Genomic DNA, 27,960 nt, shown 5'->3' on the forward strand with positions numbered 1-27,960 from the left:
CAGCTTTGATAGAAAATGATGTCATTTCTTGGTTTTTAATCATTCTTTATGGTAATGGTATGAAATTATAAGATGATGTGAAAACATAAGTGAATAGGACCATTCCATTGTGGTCATTACACAATTAGGAACAAAGAAAGAATAATTTAATTTATTTGAGTTTACTACTGGAAAATCATAGGACCATAGTGCTGTAATGAGCCTGTGATTCTCATAGGTTTACACTAAATAACAAGGTTACCCCTCATTTTCAACTAATGTTGTTTTTCAGGAAGGACTGTTTTTCCAATTAACTCACAATGGACCAGATGCATTTACATTAGGATAATAACCCTCTCCAGTGTCAGTCCAAAGTCTGACCAACCAAGAGGCAATGTCATTTGATCTGTTTGCCAAATGTCTCTATATAAACCCCCTCTCTAATAACAGCAGACACTAGAAAGCTCATCTCACACCCAGAGAACATAAAGGTAAGAACATAATGTATTATATCTTGTTGGTTGGTCTCATTGGTATAATAAAATTAAAATAAACCTACTATAACATTTTACAGCAGGTTATGCAGCCTGCTGGATGTGTTTATTTGCAATACTGTATGTTTTTTATGTATACTCCGTGCTTAGGCATTGACAGATATTTACTGTAGATATTAATATGTATGTTGAAATTGAAATTCTCTGCTCTTACCCATTGCAGAACATACTATTATTCTATGCATTCTGTCACAAGCCAAACCACATGTAATGTTGAAGTCCTTGTGGAAATGTGGACATGAATAGAAAAGCTTGACAAGCCCCTTAAAGACAGGCCTGATGCAGGACAAGACCTATCAGTCTGTGATGTACGGAGATGATGCTACACAGATTTCTGACAAAATATTTGAGGTAAGTAAAAAACAATGTACATTTTATACCATATCTTTTTTTTTTAAATATAGAAATATTTATTGTACTGTACATTTTTGATTAAACATATATTTTATTCTGGGTTTAGAGCAGATTCAAAGTTATGAATAATGAATAATCTGACTAAGAATTCAGTTTGTAGATGTGGTAGTGTAGACCATATCGTAATAGAGTACTGTTCTGTGCTGATGTTGCCACAGTGGGCTCTACAAGGTGACACGGCAGAGTTGGAAAAGCACTCAGCCCACCTGGGTGTCCGTGACCATGCCAATGCCAGCCCTCTGCACTATGCCACCTCACACGGGCACATTAGCACCATACAGCTTATTGTGCAGTTGACTGGTCCAGATGGTAAGACTTACATATTTCCTTACGTATTTATGTTAATATAATTATTATATTAATAAAACTTGAAACTATTTTTTATATTTTTTATATATGCAGTGGTACCACGGGTCATAGGGAATATCTTCCTTATTGTCCCCACATTATCCCGCAAATCTGGACTTTTTTAGTTTTATCAATTGTATATTATTGATGTATTGAACAAAAAAAATCTCTTATCTGTGACCTTGGTGAAGAACTGAGTGCCAGTGATGAGGAGGGCAACACGTCATTACACTGGGCTGTGCAGAGGACCCAGAGAGAGAGCTGTGCTTGCCTTCTGGACCTGGGAGCCAACCCGAACATCCTCAACCGCCGCCTCATGTCTCCCCTACACATGGCTGTCAGCCTCGGACACAACACTCTCATCGAGGTCCGTCCCCTACCTGACCCCCCATTCACCTCTACTCTAGTACACCGCAATTATAGCACACCTCTATTCTTTAATACACCTCTATTATACTTCTAAACTTCTAGCTAGCTCACCTCTATGTAGGATGCTATTATTTATTCAGTCTAATAACATATATTACATGACATTTGGGGTGGCAGTTAGCCTAGTTTTTAGAGAGTTGTGCCAGTAACAGAAAGGTCGCTGGTTCGAACCCAGGGCCGACTAGGTGAAAAATCTGTCATTGTACCCTTGAGCAAGGCACTTAACCCTAATTGCTCCTGTAAGTCGCTCTGGATAAGAGTGTCTGTTAAATGACTAACATGTAAGAAGAAAAGTCTAATGTATATGATACTATATTATATGTAATTGTGTTTTTCCACAGCTATTGCTGTCTCACAGCAACACGGATGCCAACCTGGAGGGAGACCTGGGGAACACACCTGTAATGTTGGCCTGCTGTGTTGATAACCATGAAGCTCTCCATCTACTTGTGTGTGAATATTGAATATATGGCCACTGTATAATTTTCGAATGGTTTGACCTTGCATGTTTGAACAAGGAGACGTGTGTGATTAATTGTTCATTATTGGTGTCCTACATTTGTTTTTTGTAATGTAACTGCTACTAACTGCACTAATTTCACCTGCTGTTCTCAGTTTAAATATGGAGCCAGACTATGTCAACAGAACAAGCTGGGGCATTATCCCATTCACGCAGCAGCCTTTGCAGGGGCCAAGAAATCAATGCAGATGGTTCTTCAGAAAGGTAAATAAGAAACATATGTCTCCGAGCCCCAATGTCCCTCCTACTGTACATATTGTTTTATATTTTGGTAATCAAACAATATTCATCAGATAATTCTTACTCACTCATTTTCTCTGCTGAAGGTGAGGAAGTAGGTTACTCAATTGAATCGCACATCAACTATGTGGACAAATCATTCAGTACTCCTCTTCATCTGGCCGTCCGTGGAGGCAACCTGGAGGTGATCAAACTCTGCATAGAACAGGGAGCTAAAATGGACCAACAACAGGTATTTCAACTGGTGATGATGAAGTTAAGAAGCTTTTGACATGTAAATAATCACTCAAACTGCACCTACAAATATCATATACCGTATACTCATGTGTCTGGATTTCAAAATCTAACACAAAAATAACTTTGGTTCTTCCTCAGAACCATAGACAAAAGCACATATATTTAGAAGGCTTCTGAGTAATAAAAATTACCAATTAGAAACCTTAATGATCATTTTCTTCCAATAGAAAACAATGTAAATATCACAGGCATTCATTTGAAAGGTTCTTAGAACTGAGATTCATACAATGTGGTACGGTAAGTAACAATAGGTTATTATGCATCCATAATCATCCACCCATAATTAGTACATTATCAGTTCATGTTACTCCCACGAGACATTGGAAGATGACCACTAAATCTAATCTGTAATCTGTCATATCCTGACATCATTTCAAATTGGTCTGATTGATTGTAACCTATTTATTTTTTACTGAACCTTTATTGAACTAGGCGAGTCAATTAAGAACAAATTCTCTGTCATGTCTTTGTGCTTCGCTTTACAGTGTGACAAATCCACAGCCCTCCACTTTGCCTGCACCCAGGGAGCAACCGAGGCCGTCAAACTCATGCTATCAGCACATGATAGAGTCTGTGATGTCATCAATCTCACAGATGGCACTTGCCAAACTCCACTGCATAAGTAAAATACTGTAGTGTACACCGTATGTATTTTCATTGGACAATGTTTTGGGGTAAAAATGATATCCTGCTTTCTTAATTTTTTATCATGTTTTTCACCAACAGGACAACAATATTTGACCATGTTGAATTGGCTGAATACCTAATTTCAAAGGTAAACAGAACATGAAAAGAACCACCTGAAAGAGAACAGAATGAATATTTATGGTGTTTCATAATCTTATCCTATTCATATTTCTTCTTTGACAGGGTGGAGACATTAATGCCATTGACTGTAAGGGTCATACCCCACTGCTTTTGGCAACAAGTTGTAGCGCATGGAAAACAGTGAACCTTCTTCTTACACATGGTAAGTATCTCAAAGAAAGGCGTACGGTATGTCTCCCACATTTAGTTTACACTATTGTATGATTTGTTATAACCATGTTCATGATCTCCTATTTTAGGGGCTAATTTGAAATTAAAAGACAAACATGGCTGCAATTTCCTTCACCTTGCCATCTTGCAGCCTAAAGGTCTGACAAACCTTCCTCCAGAATTCTTAAAGGTAATATTCTACCATTCATCGACCTGACAGAACTTTTAATAACAATGATGAAGCCTCCAAAATGACCACAAGCTCCATGTTCATTTTTAAGGCATAGTCATAAGTTCTCAATATTGCAAAGATGAGCTCATATTTTTCTATTCTTGTGGGGATCTTGTAGGAAGATGTAGTGCATTACTGCCACCTATTGTAGAGAAGTTGAAACAAACGCAACACTGTTAGGCATTGTATTGAAGGTAAAATATTGAGACCATGCATTTTCTAGTAACATGTAGAATCAAACCATCACTATTTGCAAATCATTGTTCGATCTAGAGGACAGTTTACACTTGGTTTGTTAAACTCCTGAGGTGACAAAGTTCTCATATCATCTGTTCCTACACAGTGCAGCAGTGTGAGAGAGCTCCTGGATGCAGAGGACAATGAGGGCTGTACTCCCATGCACTATGCCTGCAGACTGGGCATTCCAGAGTCAGTGAAGAACATGCTCAGACTGAACGTCTCACTGGACCAGAAGTCAAAGCAGAAGAAATCTGCACTGCATTTCGCAGCCGAGTGAGTTACTTCTGAATAAATTCAACCCTCTAAACCTTTAATACATGACTGACCAGTTGACTTACCTTTAAAGCAGCAATCAGCAGTAGAAACGATAACAAAGCAGCCACCCCTTCCCTGGTTTGGTAAAAAGCTGAGGGATTGGGCTGGAGAAATGTAATCGCTCTCAAATTCATAGACAGAGGAATGGATGCAAGGCTTGACCATCTATGATATCAACATTATAGTTCTAACCATGTTTTGGGGCTATATAGTGTTTGTTTACATTTTCTTTGTTTACAAACATTGGAGTAAAACACGCTTATATTTTGCATTCTGATGGGGTACGACAGTTGAGCTCATAAGTTATATTCTTCAAGAATCAATGGGTACATATCATGAATGTATAAGTCCGAGAATGGATGTACATATATTATAGAATATTTGTCTTTGATAACATCTTCATGAGCAATCGTTTCTATTCCAGGTATGGGAGGATAAACACCTGCCACAGACTCCTGGAGAGCATGACCAACACCAGACTGCTGAATGAGGGAGATGAGAGGGGAATGACTCCCCTCCACCTGGCGTCCCGTGGCGGCCATGTTATAGTGGTGGACCTGCTGCTGCGGAAAGGAGCGCTGTTCCACAGGTACAGTACTTCAGACCTGCTACACACACACACACCATTATTACCCTCATCAGCACCTGTAGAGGTCCCCAACCTCAATTACACTACGGTCTGTTGAGTGAAAACCAGGGTCTTTATCTTTTTACTACTTTTCCCATTTTGAATCAGCTGCAGTACTAATGAATGTTTACTGTATGCCATTACAGTGATTATAAAGGTTGGACATGTCTACATCACGCTGCAGCAGAGGGATACAGCCAGACCATTATCATACTCCTGGCATCAAATATCAAACTGCTGGACAAAACAGATGAAGACAGGGTTTGGTTTCTCTCATTTTCTACTTTCCCTTACCCTGAGGTGTGCTCATCCTTGTCTTTTTCCTTTTTATTTTGCTTAAGGGTTGTAAGATGTCTATGTTGAAATACAGAGGAAGTATTCCACTTATACAGATATCATTCTTCTTTCTAAAAAAGTTAATCTAAATGTTATAGTTGCAGGTACATACAATCCTCTGTTCTGATTTCAAAGTGCTATGTTTTACTGTTGGTGCAGAACACAGCGTTACATCTGGCTGCCAGAGAGGGCCATGTGGCTGCAGTGACACTGCTCCTGGACAGAGGGGCCCAGCTAACGCTCAACAAGAGTGATGCCTCCTTCCTCCACGAAGCTGTTCTCAACGGCAGGAAAGATGCAGCCATCGCTGTCATCCACAATGAGAGGTTGGTCCAATGTTGTAAAATACAGTGGATACTTATTCTCGTAACTACTTACAGTATGTGCTGTTATGATGCTTTGACAGTACAGTGATGAGTTTGACGATTGGTATTGAGTTGAATTGCATGACAATGTCATGTTGACATGTACAATATAACCTGCTTGTTTCAGATGTGCCGAGGCTATGCTATTGTTCGAAGTGAAGTCAACTAAGCGATGCGTTGTCATGGACATGATAGAGTTCCTGCCAGAGTCATTCAAGGTTAGTTGTATCCAACAAACTATGCACGAAGGAAACTATCATAAAGGAAATGGATACAAATCTCTCCCATTTCCCAGTCAATGTTGCAACGATGCAGTGTTTCTCCACAGCATCTTTTGGACACTTGTGTAAAGGAGTCAGATGATGACATAAATAGTACCAACTACTCTGTAAGTCTGTTCTCTCTATTCTATATCTGATATGACTTATTTAAAACTCAGAATCATTATTGCTTAATCAAATTCTAAAAAAAGTTCCAGTTAGGGTATGTGTTGTAATATAATACATTTTTTTTTATACAACAGATCGAGTACACTTTCAGATGGCTACAAGCTCCCATGCATGTCATTAAGCTTGCAAAAGCAGACAAAAGCTTTGACTTCCAGCCTCTCACTGCTCTGAACGTGAGTACCCACTGTAATACTGTAGACTGAACTTCACAGTTTTCAAACGTGGTATTTTGCTCCAGAGTTAAGGGCAATGAAGTTACCCCAACTAACATTTTAAAACAAAATGGTACAGTATCAGGAACAGGTCATTGGTGTATTTGTCATTCCCACAACACAACATTGCTGGATAAATGAAAGGAAAACATAATTATCTGATGTGTTGTCAAAGTGTGTGTATTGTTTTTACTAGTACATGGTGAAATTTAACCGCATAGAGCTTTTGACCCATCCTGTCTGCAAGAAGTATCTGGAAATGAAATGGTGAGTGACAATTCTAGACTGCATATACCTGTATATAGTGTACGAACGTTAGCATCATACTACTGTCTCCAACACTGTAAATATTGGCACCATCAAATGAAAAGTTGTGTATGCCATGCTACTGAATATAGTAGGTCATATACAGTGGGGAGAACAAGTATTTGATACACTGCCGATTTTGCAGGTTTTCCTACTTACAAAGCATGTAGAGGTCTGTAATTTTTATCATAGGTACACTTCAACTGTGAGAGATGGAATCTAAAACAAAAATCCAGAAAATCACATTGTATGATTTTTAAGTAATTAATTTGATTTTTATTGCATGACATAAGTATTTGATACATCAGAAAAGCAGAACTTAATATTTGGTACAGAAACCTTTGTTTCCAATTACAGAGATCATACGTTTCCTGTAGGTCTTGACCAGGTTTGCACACACTGCAGCAGGGATTTTGGCCCACTCCTCCATACAGACCTTCTCCAGATCCTTCAGATTTCGAGGCTGCCGCTGGGCAATACGGACTTTCAGCTCCCTCCAAAGATTTTCTATTGGGTTCAGGTCTGGAGACTGGCTAGGCCACTCCAGAACCTTGAGATGCTTCTTATGGAGCCACTCCTTAGTTTCGCTGGCTGTGTGTTTCGAGTTGTTGTCATGCTGGAAGACCCAGCTACGACCCATCTTCAATGCTCTTACTGAGGGAAGGAGGTTGTTGGCCAAGATCTCGCGATACATGGCCCCATCCATCCTCCCCTCAGTACGGTGCAGTCGTCCTGTCCCCTTTGCAGAAAAGCATCCCCAAATAATGATGTTTCCACCTCCATGCTTCACGGTTGGGATGGTGTTCTTGGGGTTGTACTCATCCTTCTTCTTCCTCCAAACACGGCAAGTGGAGTTTAGACCAAAAAGCTCTATTTTTGTCTCATCAGACCACATGACCTTCTCCCATTCCTCCTCTGGATCATCCAGATGGTCATTGGCAAACTTCAGACGGGCCTGGACATGCGCTGGCTTGAGCAGGGGGACCTTGCGTGCGCTGCAGGATTTTAATCCATGACGGCATGGTGTGTTACTAATAGTTCTTTGAGACTGTGGTCCCAGCTCTCTTCAGGTCATTGACCACGTCCTGCCGTGTAGTTCTGGGCTGATCCCTCACCTTCCTTATGATCATTGATGCCCCACAAGGTGAGATCTTGCATGGAGCCCCAGACCAAGGGTGATTGACCGTCATCTTGTACTTCTTCCATTTTCTAATAATTGCACCAACAGTTGTTGCCTTCTCACCAAGCTGCTTGCATATTGTCCTATAGCCCATCCTATCCTTGTGCAGGTTTACAATTTTATCCCTGATGTCCTTACACAGCTCTCTGGTCTTGGCCATTGTGGAGAGGTTGGAGTCTGTTTGATTGAGTGTGGACAGGAGTCTTTTATACAGGTAACGAGTTCAAACAGGCGCAGTTAATACAGAGAACAGGAGGGCTTCTTAAAGAAAAACTAACAGGTCTGTGAGAGTCGGAATTCTTACTGGTTGGTAGGTGATCAAATACTTATGTCATGCAATAAAATGCAAATAAATTACTTAAAAATCATACAATGTGATTTTCTGGATTTTTGTTTAAGATTCCGTCTCTCACAGTTGAAGTGTACCTATGATAACAATTACAGACCTATACATGCTTTGTAAGTAGAAAAAACTGCAGAATCGGCAGTGTATCAAATACTTGTTCTCCCCACTGTACAAAATATATGTTCATGCATAGTCACCTGCAAATACTCACCATATAGTTTATTTTATCTGTTTAGGAATGCCTATGGTATGAAAGTGCACCTGCTAAATCTGGCCATCTACTCACTTGGTCTGGGGCCTCTGACACACATCATTCATACACTGAAGCCTGTCCTCAACACCAATGTCACCAATACCACGTTACCGTCACCATCACCATCAGTCAGCATGGTGACCACATCCCTTGACGAGGTGCAGTTTAAGATCTGATTACATCCACAAGACATTAGACATATTTTTAAGTGTATGTGTCTCACACACCTGTTCAATAATAACTTCTTCATCTTGACAGCAATGCTACATAATCACCACATGCATGTTCCTGATTCTTGCCATGAGTCTGTACGCAGTTGGCAAAGAGCTTGTGCAGATAGTTCAGCAGGTAATCCTAGACATCTAAAGCTGTTCTAAATACTGTAGCCCTAAGCCATGATATGTGATTTATCTGGTAGTGTGAATCAACATGTCAAATATATTGTAACGTTAACCCAACACCTGGCGACCTTGTCAAGGGGTTTGGATCTCTTTGCTTAATGGCTAAGGTGTTGGGTTGACAGTTTCTGGAGCGGGGTTCGAGTCCCAGTCAGTGCTACCCCCTGGAATTTGCTACAATATTGAAAAATAAGTTGATGCAATTTGTTTCTATTCAAGGGTTCAAAGTACTTCTATGATGTGACCAATGCATTGGACTGGGGTGCTGCCATCAGTTCTCTGTTGTTTGTGATCCCTTTACTGATGGACCTGAAGGACACATGGCATTGGGAGGCTGGGGTAGTGGCAGTTCTTCTATCCTGGATAAACTTTCTGCTCTATTTCCAACGGTATGGACACAGAAAGTTATTTTTGCCATAAAATAGTGTAGGTTTACTGAGACCCATCTTTGAAGTAACATTTATATAAATTGATGAAATAAATGTATTGATCAACAAAAGCAATTTTAACAAATACATTTACTCTTGGTCCACAGGTTTGAACGTGTTGGGATCTACGTGGTGATGTTTTTAGAGATTGCAAAAACTCTTATAAGCATCATTGTACTCTTCTTCTTCCTGCTGCTGGCATTTGCCTTGGCGTTCTATGCCCTGATGCTAGATCATGTATGTTTACAGGACCATACAGATATACAAATGTGATGATTGAACATTGTATTGTGTCTGTGAAAAACAATGTCTGTGAAAATCTGTTTAAAATGGCAGATAACTTGTACCTGTATTTGTATAATGCATTCCTACAATTACTTGTTCCTACATTGTTGTTCCCAGAAACTTTTTGAAAATAGAGCTAGCATACCGCTAGTAATCATGCAAACATTTGTCATGATGGCTGGAGAACTCAACTACCAAGAAAATGTCCTGAAGCCATTTCTGGGAGGGATTCTGCCGTTCCCATATTTGACCTACTGCATTTTTGTTATGTTCACCTTTGCTGTGCCCATTCTCCTCATTAACCTAATGGTAAGTCCTAAAATGCTACATGAAGCCATTTACCTATACTCCCTTTATAAACTACTGATGCTTCATTACAACTACATATTGTGTGACAGATTGGTTTGGCTGTTGGTGACATAGCAGAGGTACAGGCGAATGCTGAGCTGAAGCAAATTGGAATGCAGGTGTGTTTTGTCTTCTTTGTTGTGCTTTTTCAAACTCATAAAGCTTTTTCAAAATCTCTACTAGTGATTGACTGGCAGGATCTTAAAATAAGACATACAGTGCGTGAAAAAAGATTTGCCACCTTTCTGATTTTCTCTATTTTTTTATACTGAATATTATCCGATCTTCAACCAAAACCTAATATTAGACAAAGGGAAGCTGAGTTTACAAATAGCAACAACAAAAAAGTACACTTATTTTATTTATTTAATTAACAAAGTTATGCAACACCAAATTCCACTGTGTGAAAAAGTAATTGCCCCCTTACACTCGATACCTGGTTGTGCCACCTTTAGCTGCAATGACTACAACCAAATGCTTCCTGCAGTTGTTTATCAGTCTCTCACATCGCTGTGGAGGAATTTTGACCCACTCTTGAATGCAGAACTGCTTTAACTCAGTGACATTTGTGGGTTTTCAAGCATGAACTGCTCATTTCAAGTCCTGCCACAAAAATAGAGAAAATCAGAAAGGGGGCAAATACTTTTTCACGGGACTGTATATTATAAATCATTATTCAACAGATTGAGCTTCACACTAGTCTGGAAGAGAAAATGCCATACTGGTTAATGAAGAGGGTTGATCAGATCTCACTCACTGAGTACCCTAACAGAGCTTGTGACGGAAAGGTATGTCCCTTCTGATCATTTCTTTCAAGAATATGTTGCTAACTGTCATTTGAATGTTTGTATAAAATTGAAGGGCTTTCAAACTAAAGAACATAACAAATATTTTGAGATCTTCTCAAATGACTTTCTTTAGTTTAGAAATTGATGATCTATAACATTTTTGAATCACTTAGTTTAAAGGATTGTTTAATCAACTAATATTCCACATGGAAATATTATTGGAGAGACGTGGAGGTTGCCCAAGCCCATCATAGGACACTGTTAGTATTTGGTATGGGAGGCGCTTGGTAAACAACATAGTCATGAATAGTTTGAATCTCCTTTAACAGAGAGAAATGTTATTTGCAATGCTGGGTATGGCGCATGAGAGAACCACTCTCAACCTCACCTCCCATCCACCTACACCTATGGAACAGGAAATCAGAAAACAGAAGTACAGGTAAGTACTTAGTTCACACCAGTTGTTTGTTTGACCTTATTTAAATACAACAGCAGAGCAATACACTACAAGTATTAACATTCAAATGTTTATCTGCATTTAGTTTATCAGTATTAAAAGATGTATGAGTATTTAGTGCATTCTGCAAATGTCTTATTAAGTGCTTCCATTCTACACTCCTTTTGAGACTATTCAAATAGATCATCTATTCATTCTCCAGGTTAAAGGAAATGTCTAATATTATTGAGAAGCAGCACAACCTTCTGAAGCTGATCGTTCAGAAGATGGAGATCAGTTCAGAGGCAGAAGAGCACGACGGTCCTCAGCTGTTCCAGGGCTACAGGGACAAGCCCCTCCCCTGTCAGAGCAAATGGAACCCTCTGCTGAGGGCACTGGCAGCCAGGAAGTAACAGCAACATATATTATCATGGGCTGTTTCCTACTAAATGCACTGTACACAAAAACATGGGTTGGATTAAGAAGGAATGTCGGGGTATGGTATCACCATTGTTAACAAAAGAAGACTTGGTGCATCCTCCTTGATTTGGACTATTATTAATACACATAACCACCCCCCCCCCCCGCAACTACCACCACCCTTAAAACTTATCATATTTTCACCCCTGCACATCACCCATCCAATATTGCAGTTAAACTAATTGACATAGTGTTCCTTTACTAATGCACATTACAGTATGTAAGGAAACACAAGTGTCACGATTTAAAATAATTTCAATTGTAATTTGCATGGTTTTCTGAATCATTTGGTCAAATATAACCACATGGGGATGTTTGCTCTTGGTATTTTCGAATGGTCATAAGATAGGATATATACTAGAAAAGTAGTCAGGATTATACATTTATAGTATGTGTACATGCTTGATAAAGAGCTTTTAGCACCCCATATTTAAGTGTCCTTTCAACAATATTACTTGTTAAGGGTGTATTAATGACATGTTGTTTACGTAGCTGACTAGAAGGACAAGGATCTGATGTGTATACTGAATCCATTATGTTTTTCTCTTTTTGGCATCCTCTGTGGGCTCGGGCATGGGTTTCTTCCTCTTGTTTTCACTGTGTCCTGGAGAGAAATACATTTTGGAGTGTCAATCCAATGAGTCCAGGACCCGTATTCACAAAGCGTCTCAGAGTAGATGTGCTGATCTAGGATCAGGTCTCTCCATGTCTTATTCATCATGATTTAAAAGGCAAAAGGCTTTGTGAACACAGGCCCAGAACTACAGTATGAAAACTATTGATAACACATTATTACACTTTGAGAATTGAATGCCTACACATGTTCTCCAATCAATGAATCTTGTAAGTAAAACAATAGCCCACTGTACTATTATGGTAATGTTTGGGGGTCATGTATTAAAATGGGTTCTAACCTGAAGCAGGGCTCCTTCCCTCCTCTCTGTCTGGATTGGGACTGTGGGAGGAAGTCTTTACATGATGAGGAGGACGGGAAACAGGGGACCGGGAGGCGTGTGCACTAGAGGAGTGTGCAGTAACAGTTTGTCTGCACTCCTCCTGTTGGACTGCGGCATTAGGCTTTGTCCCTGGAGAGAGGAATGGGGGGTGTTGTAAGTACCAGTTACCTCCTACAGTACATACAGTCTTCAATAGGAAACCCTTCAATAGATTTCCATGCATGGATTAGGACAGACATGGAAATAAATTAACCTAAACAGGTGCAACCATCGATGGATAATGTTGAACTGGACAGTTAATTGAAAAATGCATAAAAAGGGACATGGCAGAGACGTTGTAAAATGCTGCAAAATCTTGCAAAATAAGCTGCATTATTTTGGGGCATGGAAACACAGGAGAGAGATACATGCTGTATCGTGTGTGTAAGAGAAAGAGATCAGTCTGTTGTTCTATATTGCATCTTTTTTTTAATCCTCAACAACGCTAAATATTTCCCTGTAAATAATAATCCCCAGTGCCGGCACTGGGCATAAGAGTTTGTTTTTAGGAACTTACTGTTAAGAGTTAAAATACAAGGTGTAATTTCAAAATGTGGTAATGTATCAGCAGTTTTTCTCTTGTATTGTAATGTCAGTCACTCAATTAAGATGTCAGCTTAAAAAATACAAAAAAATGTTTCTAACCAGCTATCTACACCTTGTAGTAATCATGGCCGAATTACTGACCAGGCACACCCAGGACATGTGCCCAGAGGCCCTGACCTCCATGCAGCCCTAATTGATTTTGTTAGTCACTCTTACTCAATATATATCATATGAATATGGCATAAGTCATGGCAAAATGTGTAGAATTTCAGGAAATTTGCTTACATTTTTTTTTTGAAAATTATCTTTAAAACTGCAACATTGTCTCTGTACCCCGTAGCAAAATGTGTAGAATTGCAGTAAATGTACATAGAAATAACTAATAATTCTCTCCGCTGTTTTTAGCCGCAAGGTGTGTGGGGGGGCACCTAAACCAAATCTCGTTTGGGCCCCCAAAAACCTAAGGCTGGCCCTGGCCTGAAATGTAAAAATGGAGAGTTGATAATCTCAGAGATACATGTGAATGAGGCGAAACAATAAATGCATGGAACTTTGTCAAGTTGCCTTTACCCAAACTACAATAAATTGATTATGGTCCTAGTAGCTCTCATGCCACTTTATTATGGACTCAGCTGACCCATTGATATTATGCACATGGCAATAATATCCCCCACTGATTATGCCTTCACACCACAAAGATAAGTAAATGACTAAGCCATTTCAAGCAAAAGACTAAAAGAGAGAACACACATAGAAAGATATCTAGAAGATAGAAAGCACGTCCATGCAGTTAGTACAGTAGCATGCACTCACACAGAGTGACCTATCCTCTGTAATTAAAGTAGCATTTAGCAACTCATGACGATGAATTGCTTGTTCTGTTAAAAGAAACCGCACACCACGCCACCCAAGACTGTTCGTCCCATCCCCAAAAAGGATGAAATTCATATTTATTGATTTTAAATTGTTTTACAAAGTACACAAAATTTGTTGTATATTCATATATAATTTATATAATGAATCATTAATTTGTGCATGGTTATGCAATAATAACATTAAGATTGAGGAACATTTATTGGCATACATGCTGAAATGAACAAAAAAAAACACAAAATACACTCGTATTAGAACAAATAAAATAGCATATTAACACTTTCTACACGCATTTTACAAAAAAGGTTTTACTAACAAAGGTTAGACAAGCAATTAGGTCGTAAACAGGGTTTTAAAGCAAGGGTTAAGTTTTCCAGTTCAACACTCATATTAATGTCCAGACGAAAAAGCCAAGTCATGCTTTATCTAAATGCACAATGCGTTCCTTGTCCAAAACACTATCAAAGGCAATAAGCCCATGGAGACTGCAATAGAGCGAAGTGCATACAGAAAGACAGTACAAACAAAAGTTGTCTGGTCCTAACTTACCCAAACGCAAGTAAAAACACACCATCCTAAGCCAAATTGTTGACAGCTCCAATTCATAAATACATTAACAAAATGCATAGAACATTTTATTTTCCTAATGGACACCTTGACCTACAAATGCTAACAAGGGAAAAACCAAAAGTACATACATCCAAACAATGGTATAACATTGTTTTTTTAAGCTCAAGTTTGTGCTGGTAATGTTCCAGGAGATTACTTGTTATCCAGTCGCAGTAGTTGTTCCTTACCATTGATGGTTAGTGATCTTAACTGTCCGTCTTCTTCCACCTCTACTCGTTCCTGTCCATTCTCCACAATTCTAAAGTATGGGGGAATTTAAGATACATTTTAGTGTTCCTTTTCTAAATCAATGCACTTCTAAAAGAAGCAATGGTAAAGGACACACTATCATCAGATGCTATCTAGCCTAATTGCAACTAGCCATCTACTGTTCTATTCCTCCTTGAAACCATCACAATTAAAGACAAAAAATATCAACTTCACTGTGTGGTTAGAGAGCTACTACTAATCTAAAGTACCTTTTTGTTGTGATTTTCCTGCCGTTGATGAATTTGGTGGAGGTTGACACAGAGCGGAAGTTGCCCATCCCACCACCTCCACCCCCACCTCCACCCCCACCGCCAAAGGAGGTGGAGAAGGCAGTGAAGCCGCCGTGGCCGCCGCCTCCTCCCAGATGACCCATGTGGCCCATGTGGCCCATCTGACCCATGTGACCCATCTGACCCATGTGACCCATCTGACCCATGTGTCCAAAAGAGGTAAAGCCTGTCAGAGAACAGAGAAATGGCATTCACTCATGGATCCATAACAAACATATCTAAATGCTATGGATTGATAGCTGTAGGGGAGAGAGGGGTAAGTTGTGCCAAATAATTAGTGAAGCCCCTTTATTTCTAGGAAATCAACCAGAAAAATGAATCATGTCACAAAATATTTAGGAAAAGGTCATCATGGAGAGTGTGAAGGAAGAAACCACATGAAAAAAAGTAGTAAGCAAGTTAGGTCCAATAAGAAGATTCTCAAAAGTCAAATAAATGTAGTGTGTTATAGGTTTCATGATGTTTTTATCTAAACCAAAGTAGATCATTTTAAGACCGTTTTACACATCAGCATGAAAGTGCATCCTTGTAGCTGTGTGGGCTAATATAGTCAGAATAGTTACTTTGGGGTAAATTGTTCCATTTGGCCAGGGCCAAGTTGAGCCAACGGCTAATCGATATACTCCATAAAAAAATTGTCAGTTTTATACATAATATGGACAGTATTTTGAAGACATTCGTGTGATTAGTGGGTGAAATTGGGGAGAAAATATATATATAAATGCCTTCCTCGGTTGGGTGTCTTAACTGACTTGCCTAGTTAAATAAAATGTAAAAAAAAAAACATCCTGAAATATATGTAGATATCTTTGTTAGAAATAATACAATATTTCTCTTGATGTAGTGATACCGAATGTAAAAAAAAATTACTAAACATACCCGACTCCCCCCTACACAGTTTGACAGTACAGACAGGACCTGGTAATTAGTTACATGTAATAACATAATTTAAAGGTTTGTTTCTTTGGAATACATGTTTTAAAGAGGGACCAGTGTTTCCTGACCTGGTTCAAATGCTGTAAAACCTGCACCAAAGGGTGGGAAGCCTCCGAATCCCCCGAAGAAGGGACCCCCTGTCCGACTCCTGCTCACCCCCCTGTGGTGCCTCCGCCCTCCACCAAAAAACTCATCCCCAAACGGATCCCCTCCTGCATGAGAAGAAAAGAAAAACCAAGAAGAGAAGAAAGACTTCAGTTTCCAGATGACAACTCAAGCTATAAACAATGAGAAATAGACTGCAAGCTGTCAGCTATAGGTGTCGGTTGGTAAGCAGACTGAACCAGGTTTTCCTCTAGGACTTTACACGTGCTTAGCTCTATTCGGTTTCTTTTTATCCCCCCAAAAAAACTCCCTAGTCCTTGCCGATGACAAGCACACCCATAACATGATGTAACCACCACCATGCTTGAAAATATGAAAAATGGTATTTAGTGACGTGTTGTATTTACCCCAAACATAAGTTAATTTCTTTGACACATTTTTTTACAGGTTTACTTTAGTGACTTATTGCAAACAGGATGCCTGTTGATGAATATATTTATTCTGTACAGGCTTCCTTACTTTCACTCTGTCATTTAGGTTAGTATTGTGAAGTAACTACAATGCTGCTGATCCATCCTCAGTTCTATCAGACATTAAACTCTGTTTTAAAGTCACTATTGGACTTCTCTCCAGCAACGGAGTTAAGAAGGACGCTTGTATCTATGCAGTGACTGGGTGTATTGATACACCATCCAAAGAGTAATTAATGACTTCACTCAAAAGGGATATTCAATGTCTGCTTTTATTTGTTTACCCATCTACAAATAGGTGCCCTTCTTTGCGAGGCATTGGAAGGTAGTCACTGGCATGTTTTATCAGACCCAGCTTTGCCAGCTGAATTTAAGAACCCTTAAATCCTACTGTAGATAGGAGGTCGCAATTTACACGATAAATTGGTTCATGCTAACTGCCAGCCACAACAACAACAACAAAAAATCTGCCAGTCTCTTTTGTGCCCTCTTCCGAATGGTAGCTATAAATGCAGAGGTTGTGCATAGTGCAACAATATGATGAAGTGTGAATATTTCTGCCACCCACATACAGGAAAACGGTGCCAAATAAATGACATTATTACGTGCTCCACCACCCATGTTAACTACATTATTAAATGTCCACGTGGGCTGTGCAACGTAGGTTAAACTTCTCGCTCTCACAGACTTTGTGAACATAAAAGTTAAATTAGGAGAAACGACAGGGATATCCAGTCGCAGTACATTTTAATGACCCAAAACATGACATTTCTACCTTTAGATTTTGTGACAGAAAAAGCTAAGATATCAGACAGAGGTGGTATAAATAATACTCTAAGCAGAAGAATGAAGGATTTTCACCCTCCAGACATTATTTCCTGAAGGTCTTAATGATGAAATGCCTATGTACAGTATATCACAAAAGTGAGTACACCCCTCACATTTTTGTAAATATTTGAGTATATCTTTTCATGTGACAACACAGAAGAAATGACACTTTGCTACAATGTAAAGTAGTAAGTGTACAGCTTGTATAACCGTGTAAATTTGCTGTCCCCTCAAAATAACTCAACACACAGCCATTAATATCTAAACCGCTGGCAACAAAAGTGAGTACACCCCTAAGTGAAAATGTCCAAATTGGGCCCAAAGTGTCAATATTTTATGTGGCCACCATCATTTTCCAGCACTGCCTTAACCCTCTTGGGCATGGAGTTCCCCAGAGCTTCACGGGTTGCCACTGGAGTCCTTTTCCACTCCTCCATAACGACATCACGGAGCTGGTGGATGTTAGAGACCTTGCACTCCTCCACCTTCTGTTTGAGGATGCCCCACAGATGCTCAATAGGGTTTAGGTCTGGAGACATGCTTGGCCAGTCCATCACCTTTACCCTCAGCTTCTTTAGCAAGGCAGTGGTCGTCTTGGAGGTGTGTTTGGGGTCGTTATCATGCTGGAATACTGCCCTGCGGCCCAGTCTCCGAAGGGAAGGGATCATGCACTGCTTCAGTATGTCACAGTACATGTTGGCATTCATGGTTCCCTCAATGAACTGTAGCTCCCCAGTGCCGGCAGCACTCAGGCAGCCCCAGACCATGACACTCCCACCACCATGCTTGACTGTAGGCAAGACACACTTGTCTTTGTACTCCTCACCTGGTTGCCGCCACACACGCTTGACACCATCTGAAACAAATAAGTTTCTTGGTCTCATCAGACCACAGGACATGGTTCCAGTAATACACGTCCTTTGTCTTCAGCAAACTGTTTGCGGGCTTTCTTGTGCATCATCTTTAGAACAGGCTTCCTTCTGGGACGACAGCCATGCAGACCAATTTGATGCAGTGTACGGCATATGGTCTGAGCACTGACAGGCTGACCCCCCACCCCTTCAACCTCTGCAGCAATGCTGGCAGCACTCATACATCCATTTCTCAAAGACCTCTGGATATGACGCTGAGCACGTGCACTCAACTTCTTTGGTCGACCATGGCGAGGCCTGTTCTGAGTGGAACCTGTCCAGTTAAACCGCTGTATGGTCTTGGCCACTGTGCTGCAGCTCAGTTTCAGGGTCTTGGCAATCTTCTTATAGCCCAGGCCATCTTTATGTAGAGCAACAATTCTTTTTTTCAGATCCTCAGAGAGTTCTTTGCCATAAGGTGCCATGTTGAACTTCCAGTGACCAGTCAGTATGAGGGAGTGTGAGAGCGATGACACCAAATTTAACACACCTGCTCCCCATTCACACCTGAGACCTTGTAACACTAACGAGTCACATGACACCGGGGAGGGAAAATGGCTAATTGGGCCCAATTTGGACATTTTCACTTAGGGGTGTACTCACTTTTGTTGCCAGCGATTTAGACATTAATGGCTGTGTGTTGAGTTATTTTGAGGGGACAGCAAATTTACACGGTTATACAAGCTGTACACTTACTACTTTACAGTGTAGCAAAGTGTCATTTCTTCTGTGTTGTCACATGAAAAGATATACTTAAATATTTACAAAAATGTGAGGGTTGTACTCACTTCTGTGATATACTGTATATTGTGTTGTAAATGTGAACATGAATTATGCCCCTATCAAGAGCAGTGAGCAGGTTTCTTATTTTATTCAACTGTTACCATGCACCTGCAAAAAAGATAGGTCAGATGTGCGAGTGCCTTTTGAATTTTGAAGATAGTCGTTCAAACATCATGTTAAACATTAGTTTTGCACAGTTTGAGTCCATGCAACTTGTTAAGCACATGTATACTGATGAACTTATTTAGACTTGCCATAACAAAGGGGTTGAATACATATTGACTCCAGACATTTCAGTTTTTCATTTTTCATTCATTTGTAAAAAATAATTCCACTTTGACATTATGGGGTATTGTGTGTAGGCCAGTGACACAAAATCCCAATTTAATCCATTTTAAATTTAGGCTGTAACACAACAAAATGTGGTGGAAACAGTCAAAGGGTGTGAATCATTTCTGAAGGCACTGTAAGCAGGACATAAATAAGTAGCCACCAAATGATTTGTATTATTATATAAATAGATCTAATAATTGAAAGTGAATGTAATGCAATTTACTAACCGTAAAACTCCAATATAGTAGATGCTCTGAACTAAATTATTAATATTATCAGTTGCTAGAATAAGCCTTCTAAGTCTATAGTAACCAACCCAACATGGTCCTCATAAAGGACGACTGGCTCCCTCTTTCATCTCTGTCCTTCATTCTCTTTGCTCGCCTATTTCCTACTGATTGTCCCTCACTTCCGTCTGCAGCTCGCTCTGACAACAATACATATATTTTCACAATGTCTTACCAATACTCAAAAAAAACAATACTCAGAAATGCTCACCAAAGAAATCAGCAAAAGGATCTCGACCCCCAAAGAACTCCCTGAAGACGTCTTCTGGATTGCGGAACGTGAACCCTTCGTTGAAGTGATCACCATTGTGGTAATGTCCACCTAAATGAAAACAATGGTTAAATATGGTTAGTGGAAATAATAATAAGTGTTATGATTGCTTATTACAGATTTACAAAATTAACACTTCCACAAAATAAATGCATACATTTGAGATATCCGCCAAGAGCCTAATAAAGAAAGGACTCACCACCTCCGCCGTTGTTTGTTGTTAGACCTTCTTTACCATAGCGATCATACATGTTCCTCTTGTTGGCTACAACAGAAAATAAAACAAAAGTAACCTCATCAAAACAAAGTGAAATTACTCACAGCATGATAACAAGTGAAAAACACTATGCTTGCCAAGCGTTCAGGTGGAAATCATTCTGGGTCAGTACCTGCAGATCAGCGTACATCTGTTATTGGATTATTAGGGGGAATTTCAAAAGGAATCAAATGCAATCTTTTTCAACCTCAACTACTCACATTGCATTAACACATAGTTCAACAATATCATAACTGCTGTGGGCGCTGCTATGATATGTGAACAAACAGTTTCCTTGACAAGAAAAAAATATATATTTCGGTTAGATGGACCTTACATGTCACAGATGCCAATATCAGTGCATTATTCATAAATACTGAACAAAAGTTAAAAAATGCAACATGTCAAAGATTTTACAGAGATACGGTTCAAAAGGAAATCAGTCAATTGAAATAAGTTCATTAGGCCCTAATCTATGGATTTGACATTAATGGGAATACAGATATGCATCTGTTGGTCACAGATACACTACATTACCAAAAGTCTGTGGACACCTGCTCGACCAACATCTCATTCCAAAATCATGGGTATTAATATGGAGTTGGTCCCCCTTTTGCTGCTCTAACAACCTCCACTCTTCTGGGAAGGCTTTCCGTGGTATGTTGGAACGTTGCTGCGGGGACTTGCTTCTATTCAGCCACAAGAGCATTAGTGAGGCCGGGCACTGATGTTGGGTGATTAGGCCTGGCTCGCAGTCTGCCCCTTCCAATTCATCCCAAAGGTTTTTGATGGGGTTGAGGTCAGAGCCCTGTGCAGGCCAGTAAAGTTCTTCCACACCAATCTTGACAAACGATTTTTGTATGGACCTCTCTGAAAAAGGGCCATCCCCAAACGGTTGCCACAAAGTTGGAAGCACAGAATCGTCTAGAATGTCATTGTATGCTGTTGCGTTAAGATTTCCCTTCACTGGAACTAAGGGGCCTAGCCCAAACCATGAAACAGCCCCCGACCATTATTCCTCCTCTACAAAACTTTACAGTTGGCATTATGCATTGGGGCAGGTAGCGTTCTCCTGGCATTCGCCAAACCCAGATTTGTCCGTCAGACTGCCAGATGGAGAAGCGTGATTCATCACTACAGAGAACGCATTTCCACTGCTCCAGAGTCCAACGGAGGCGAGCTTTACACCACTCCAGCCAACGTTTGGCATTGTGCATGGTGATCTTAGGTTTGTGTGTGGCTGCTCAGCCATGGAAACCCATTTCATGAAGCACCCAACGAGCAGTTCTTGTGCTGAAGTTGCTTCCAGAAGCAGTTTGGAACTGGGTAGTGAGTGTTGCAACAGAGGACAGACAATTTTTAGACGCTACGCGCTTCAGCACTCGGCAGTCCTGTTATGTGAGCTTGTGTGGTCTACCTCTTCACGGCTGAGCCGTTGTTGCTCCTAGACGTTTCCACTTCACAATAAGAGTACTTACAGTATACCGGGGCACCTCTAGCAGTGCAGAAATTTGACAAACTGACGTGTTGGAAAGGTGGCATCATATGATGGCACCACATTGAAAGTCACTGAGTTCTTCAGTAAGGCCATTCTACTGTCAATGTTTGTCTATGGAGATTGCATGGCAGTGCCCTCAACACCTGTCAGTAACGTGTGTGGCGGAAATAGCAAAATCCACTAATTTGAAGGGGTGTCCACAGACTTTTGTATATATAGCGTACCTTTAAAAATATTTATTTAAGTTTGAGCGTGGATCATAAAACCAGTCTAGCTGGTGTGACCACCATTTGCCTCATGCATCGCAACACATCTCCTTCGCATAGTATGCAGGCCATGGAAGAACTGGGACATTTTCAGCTTCCAGGAATTGTGTACAGATCCTTGCGACATGGGGCCCTGCATTATCATGCTGAAACATGAGGTGATGACAGCAGAATGGCACGACAATGGGCCTCAGGATCTCGTCACGGCATCTCTGTGCATTCAAATTGCCATCGACAAAATGCAAGTGTTCATTGTCCGTAGCTTATGCCTGCCCATACCCCCACCGCCACCATGTGGCACTCTGTTTACGACATTACCAAACCGCATGCCCAAACTTGGCTTGGTAACATGTGGTCTTCGGTTGAAAGGCTGGTTAGATGTACTGCCAAATGCTCTAAAACGATGTTGGAGACGGATTATGGTAGAGAAATTAACATGACATTTTCTGGCAACAGCTCTGGCGGACATTCCTGCAATCAGAATGTCAATTTCACGCTCCCTCAAAACTTTTGTGACATTTGTGGCCTTGTTTTATATGACAAAACTGCACATTTTAGAGTGGCCTTTTATTGTCCCCGGCACAAGGTACACCTCTGTAATGATCATGCTGTTTAATCAGCTTCTTGATATGCCACACCTGTCAGGTAGATGAATTATCTTGGAAAATTAAAAATGCTGACTAACAGGAAGGTAAACAAATGTGTGCACAAAATGAGAGAAATATACGTTTTCGTGCGTATGGAACATTTCTGGGATATTTTATTTCAGTTCATGAAACATGGGACCAACACTTTACATGTTGCGTTTATATTTTTCCTCAGTGTATCATAAATACTGTTCTCTCGACTTCAAACAACTTTCAAAATGTATGACTTACCATCTGATAGAACTTCATAGGCCTCAGAAAGTTCCTTGAACTTTTTCTCTGCCTCTTCCTTATTTTCTGGGTTTTTATCTGGATGCCATTTTAGTGCCAATTTTCTGTACCTGAAAGTTTAGAAATACATTAGACAGCAACTCAAGGGGCCTGTTTCATGCATAATGTCATTATCCCAGTATAGATCACACATTTAAAATATCAGAAAAAGCCATCTACATCTAGTGCCAATCTATTGCAGGGATGGGCAACTGGCAGCCCCCTTTTGTATGCCCGCGGATCAATAATCCAAAACATTTATGAAAAATAAAAATAGAATAGCAGTTAGAATAATATAATGCAATTTCCAAACGTGGTTGTGCAGCAACAGTTTCTCTTATGTCAGTCACTCAATTAGTTACCTGACGACAAACTGAATTCTTCCACTGCTTCATGTTCACTACAAACTGTACTTCAGTCAGACTGCCATTGTTGAAGTCGTTTGTGGTGAGGTCAAAATGAGGGGTGTGATACAAAAAAAGTAATCAGCAATTCGATCATCTCTATCCAATCAGTCTCAACGCCAATGATGTATTTTCAAAATGCCGCTTCTCCCAAGTGTGTTCTGGCTCTGGCCCAACCCACTGGTTTCTGGGACCAACCAGAATAGTTAGAATGTGTTTGAGTTCTAGAAATTGTTGGCGAGGCACTCAGATCCAGACTCATTGCGAACTCCGGAACAAGGAGTTTGTGTAGCCAGGCAACTCAATTAGCCCATGTCAGCTAAAATTATTTAGATTAATGAATCAATCTAAACTTGTAGTAATCATGATCAAATTATGGACCGGTGGGTCTCCATTGATTTTGTTGCTCGCACTCAGATATCATATTAACATACCATGAGTCGTGGCAAATTATCCCTTAGGGGCCCCTTCTGACTGCATGTGTGGGTACACAGACCCGCAAACCACTGCAGCCCCTCATGATGAGTTCAGATCAAAGTTGACCCTTCCTGACCTATTGGAATACATACAGTGCCTTCAGCAAGTATATATATACCCATTGGCGTATTCCACGTGTCGCTGTGTAACAGCCTGAATAAAAAAAATGAATTCTCACCCATCTACACACAATAACTAAGAGCTTTGCACACCTGGATTGTACAATATTTGCAGATTATTATATATTTTTTTTAATTATTCAAGCTCTGAAGTTGTTGGTGATCATTGCTAGACATCCATTTTCAAGTCTTGCCATAGATTTCCAATTTCCCCAAACATAATGCTTTGTATTCAGGACATAAAGTTAATTTCTTTGCCACATTTTTTGCAGTATTACTTTCGTGCCTTATTGCAAACAGCATGTTTTGGAATATTTTTATTCTGTTCAGGCGTCCTTCTTTTCACTCTGTCATTTAGGTTAGTATTGTGAAATAACTTCAATGTTGTTGATCCATCCTCAGTTCTCCTATCACAACCATTAGTTTTGATGTCACCATTGGCATCATGGTGAAATCCCTGAGCGGATTCCTTCCTCTCCAGCAACTGAGGTAGAAAGGAGTCGGACATCTGTATCTTTGTAGTGACTGGGTGTATTGAAACACCATCCAAAGTCTAATTAATAACTACACCATGCTCAAAGGGATATTCAATGTCTGCTTATTTTTTTTTACTAATAGGTGCCGTTTGCGAGACATTGGAAAACCTTCCTGGTCTTTGAGGTTGAATCTGTGTTTGGAATTCACTGCTCGACTGAAGGACCTTACAGATCATTGTTTTGCATAGAGTGAGTTCGTGCAACGTATTGTGACTTAAGCACATTTTTAGTTCTGAACTACATTTTTAGTTCTGAACATAACATAGCTCTTCATTTATTTAATTTGTACAAATGTATAAAAACATAATACCACTTAAACATTATGGGATAATGTGTGTATACCAGTGATACAAAATCTCAATTAAATCAATTTTAAATTCAGGCTGTAATACAACAAACTGTGGAAAAAGTCAAGGGGTGTGAACATTTCTGAAGGCACTGTATACAGCACTTGACAAGGATACTTACGCTTTTTTAATGTCTTCCTGAGATGCATTTCTTTGGACACCTAAAATGTGATAATATTCCACCATGGTTTTGTAGAACTTTTTGCAACCTGTGTAAAGAGAAAACAGTAAAGTATAAGATGCAGGACTGCACATCTTAAACTAGTTGAGTTTCTCAAATCCACTATATTTGCATCTCGGTGGAGTTGGGTTGCGACAACTGTGACGGAGCATACCTCCGACTAGATTGAGTTGCTGTCAGTGGTTGCATTTGACAAATGTTTTAGTAAAAAGCAATGATTTCAGAAATCAAAGAAAAGCACGCAGCTCGGGTGGAAAAACAGAGGTACACGGAAAGGGTGTAAAATGTTTATTTTGACAAGTTATGACTGACAGCGACTCGATCTAGTTGTCTCCACTCAACTCCATTGATGTGATCAGTGGTGTGTATTCATGGATGCCAATGAAAGCCAGGTTTCCCCAAATATTTCACCAATAAATACATTAAAATTTATAACAGAATTATCTTTAATCTCTCTGTGTTTCCAAAATGTTCTGTCAATTTGCAAGAGGCTGAATCTCACTGGAGAAATCATCTAAGCTAGGGAAACAGCACCCCTCTGTCTCCGTATGTGTAGCCCATGTATCTATGTATTCTAATCCATCCATAAATGAGTATGCTGTGCCACTGGCCTGAGACGATTGAAGTTCAATACGTAGCCTAGGAGTCTCATCTAACTAGCTAGCCCATGAAAGGAAGTCAGAAAAGGAAGCATTTCAGCTAGCTAGTTTTTGACAACAAAAATAACAAGTGTACTGTATGACAGAGTCATAGACCGTTTTGCCAACATGAGTGAGAAGGATGGCATTGGCATTCAACTAGTCTACAAGTAGGGCGAGTCAACATTTCTTGTTTTAATTGCACGCACACACACACTATTTAGCATCATTGATTAGACTCAATTGTTTTTGGTATCCAAGTTAGCTTAATAAACCGAAAACAAAGATTTGATTTTTGATTTGATGATGTTTAAATGATTAAATTGAAATGGTGCTGGAATAGCAGAGGCAGTGCTCCTGTTGTCTTTGTGCTGACTTATAGTAATTCCATGGTTCTAAATCAGTAGTTGTTTAGTAAACTGTTGAAAACATTAACTTGCTTGACCATGCTGCAGGTGACATAACTGTTTGTATGCAATATTTGCTTTTTGGACTTCACCGGACAGATGTTGCTCTCTGGTTTTGTGATGAAACAAACGTATGCGTTGTTGAATTTATTCCACCACTGTGTGACTTGTCTTTTTGTGGTCACTGCCTTATTGTATATCATGGTGGTGTATGAACTAATGGGTTATAAAGCAAACAATGCAATTATCCCAACATAGGTTGTAATATGGCTTTTTTACTGGCTTGGCTTGCTCAGTGATTTTACCCACGCACCGTTACTGGATGTGATGTACATCATGGAGTTGAGAAAAACGTGGCTAATCTTTTACAAACTACGGTGCAAATGGCCAATCATTTCCCCGGGATTCAGGGAACAAAATATCCAACATAACAATGGAAGTACCAAAGCACCTTGAAAATGGGCTAATCTTAGACTCCAATTACTTTATCCACCCGAGACTGGCCTGGCAGTTGTCTAGTAACTAATTTGTATGTCTGAGTGACAGCTGGGGGGTTACGGTGCCATAAGGTCAACGCTTTATCATCCAAAGAGGTCACATTCTGGCGCAGCGTTGAGTTTAACCCCTGGTACAACTTCACAATAAACAGGCTTGATTGACAACCCCCCCCTCCGAGTCAACCACAGGGGAAAGCTACAATAGTACGTATAATGAAATTCCAGGTCTGTACTAAGATTTACTAGTAGTGGGAAATTACGCGATGTGCTACGCCTGCTAGCCAGGTATGTGTCAGCTAGCTAGCTAGCTAGCTAGCTACTGTTTAGTTATGTAGCTATTTTTTACACTTCAAAATAAATGTAACGTTATAGAACTTGGTACAGTCTCATATTTTTCTCTTTCCACCATATCTAGCTAATGCGTATGTGCTGCTCATTATGATAACGTTAGCTCGACAGCATAACCAGGGGTGTATTCATTACGCCAATAGTTGTAAAACGTTTCGTCTGTTGCAAAACGTTTTACAACAGAACGTTTTGCAACGAAGACGCATTTCTATTGGACAAATTCCGTTTCGTTACGCTTGCTCTGTTTCCGTTTGGTTCTTAAACTGTTTCCGTTGCAAGACGTAATGAATACACCCCCAGTTTTGTTCGCCGTCCTGACTGTGCCTCCTAGCATGAAACATTAGCTAGCAACTCAACACTAATAACACCAAAGCGAAAGACCATACGGAGTGTTCTAGCAAACATCTAAATGTTGCTGTAACTCGCGTTGCTGTCAAAATGACCATTATGACTAGATAGGTAATGCTAACTAACAGGCCAACAAGCTACTGCTAACTAACGTTAATGTTTTTGTGATGGTGATGCCCAGCAATCAAACTCAAAGTAATGTGTCACTTGTAAAACAAAAGACGAAGTCAAATTACCTTGCTCTTCAGCGTCCCAGTTTTCTTTTATAGACGGATAAATTCCCAGTGCTGATTTATAATCGTTTTCCACTTAGGGTTATTCCAGAAAATGCTGCTTTGCTCCAGAGAAATTTCAGCAGCCTTGGGTTGTTTGTGGATTTGACGTAACATCCGGTTAACGACTGCTCTTCTTCTTTGGTGTTTTGTGACGA

At 40.0% G+C, this 27,960-nt stretch overlaps 2 protein-coding genes across 3 annotated transcripts; one reads left to right on the top strand and one right to left on the bottom strand.

The window, feature by feature from the left end:
• Positions 1-443: 443 nt before the first annotated feature.
• On the top strand, positions 444-11,748 carry LOC110508179 (transient receptor potential cation channel subfamily A member 1). Its single transcript, XM_036966312.1, has 28 exons — positions 444-470; positions 697-884; positions 1,106-1,256; positions 1,487-1,662; positions 2,066-2,173; positions 2,340-2,448; positions 2,571-2,716; positions 3,267-3,403; positions 3,508-3,556; positions 3,652-3,751; positions 3,849-3,949; positions 4,335-4,504; positions 4,971-5,135; positions 5,321-5,435; positions 5,670-5,836; positions 6,003-6,093; positions 6,204-6,263; positions 6,399-6,497; positions 6,733-6,803; positions 8,605-8,779; positions 8,880-8,969; positions 9,239-9,408; positions 9,555-9,684; positions 9,850-10,041; positions 10,131-10,199; positions 10,764-10,868; positions 11,198-11,307; positions 11,528-11,748. Exons 2-28 carry the CDS (start codon positions 813-815, stop codon positions 11,715-11,717), a joined length of 3,318 nt encoding a protein of 1,105 aa, XP_036822207.1. The 5' UTR covers positions 444-470; positions 697-812; the 3' UTR covers positions 11,718-11,748.
• Positions 11,313-27,956, bottom strand: LOC110508693 (dnaJ homolog subfamily B member 6). 2 transcript variants are annotated; one of them, XM_021589413.2, is made up of 10 exons: positions 27,767-27,956; positions 25,233-25,320; positions 23,190-23,299; positions 20,491-20,556; positions 20,232-20,342; positions 16,372-16,515; positions 15,287-15,533; positions 14,996-15,066; positions 12,699-12,869; positions 11,313-12,388 (listed from the first exon to the last, which is right to left on the bottom strand). In XM_021589413.2, exons 2-10 carry the CDS (start codon positions 25,295-25,297, stop codon positions 12,318-12,320), a joined length of 1,056 nt encoding a protein of 351 aa, XP_021445088.2. In that variant the 5' UTR covers positions 25,298-25,320; positions 27,767-27,956; the 3' UTR covers positions 11,313-12,317. The 2 variants fall into 2 exon arrangements, with proteins under 2 accessions (XP_021445088.2, XP_021445089.2); XM_021589414.2 differs by lacking the exons at positions 11,313-12,388; positions 12,699-12,869 and having other exon boundaries at positions 14,234-15,066; positions 27,767-27,954.
• Between the last annotated feature and the right edge of the window lie 4 nt (positions 27,957-27,960).

This window comes from Oncorhynchus mykiss, chromosome 28 (genome assembly GCF_013265735.2).
Source record: "Oncorhynchus mykiss isolate Arlee chromosome 28, USDA_OmykA_1.1, whole genome shotgun sequence".
NCBI lineage: Eukaryota > Metazoa > Chordata > Actinopteri > Salmoniformes > Salmonidae > Oncorhynchus > Oncorhynchus mykiss.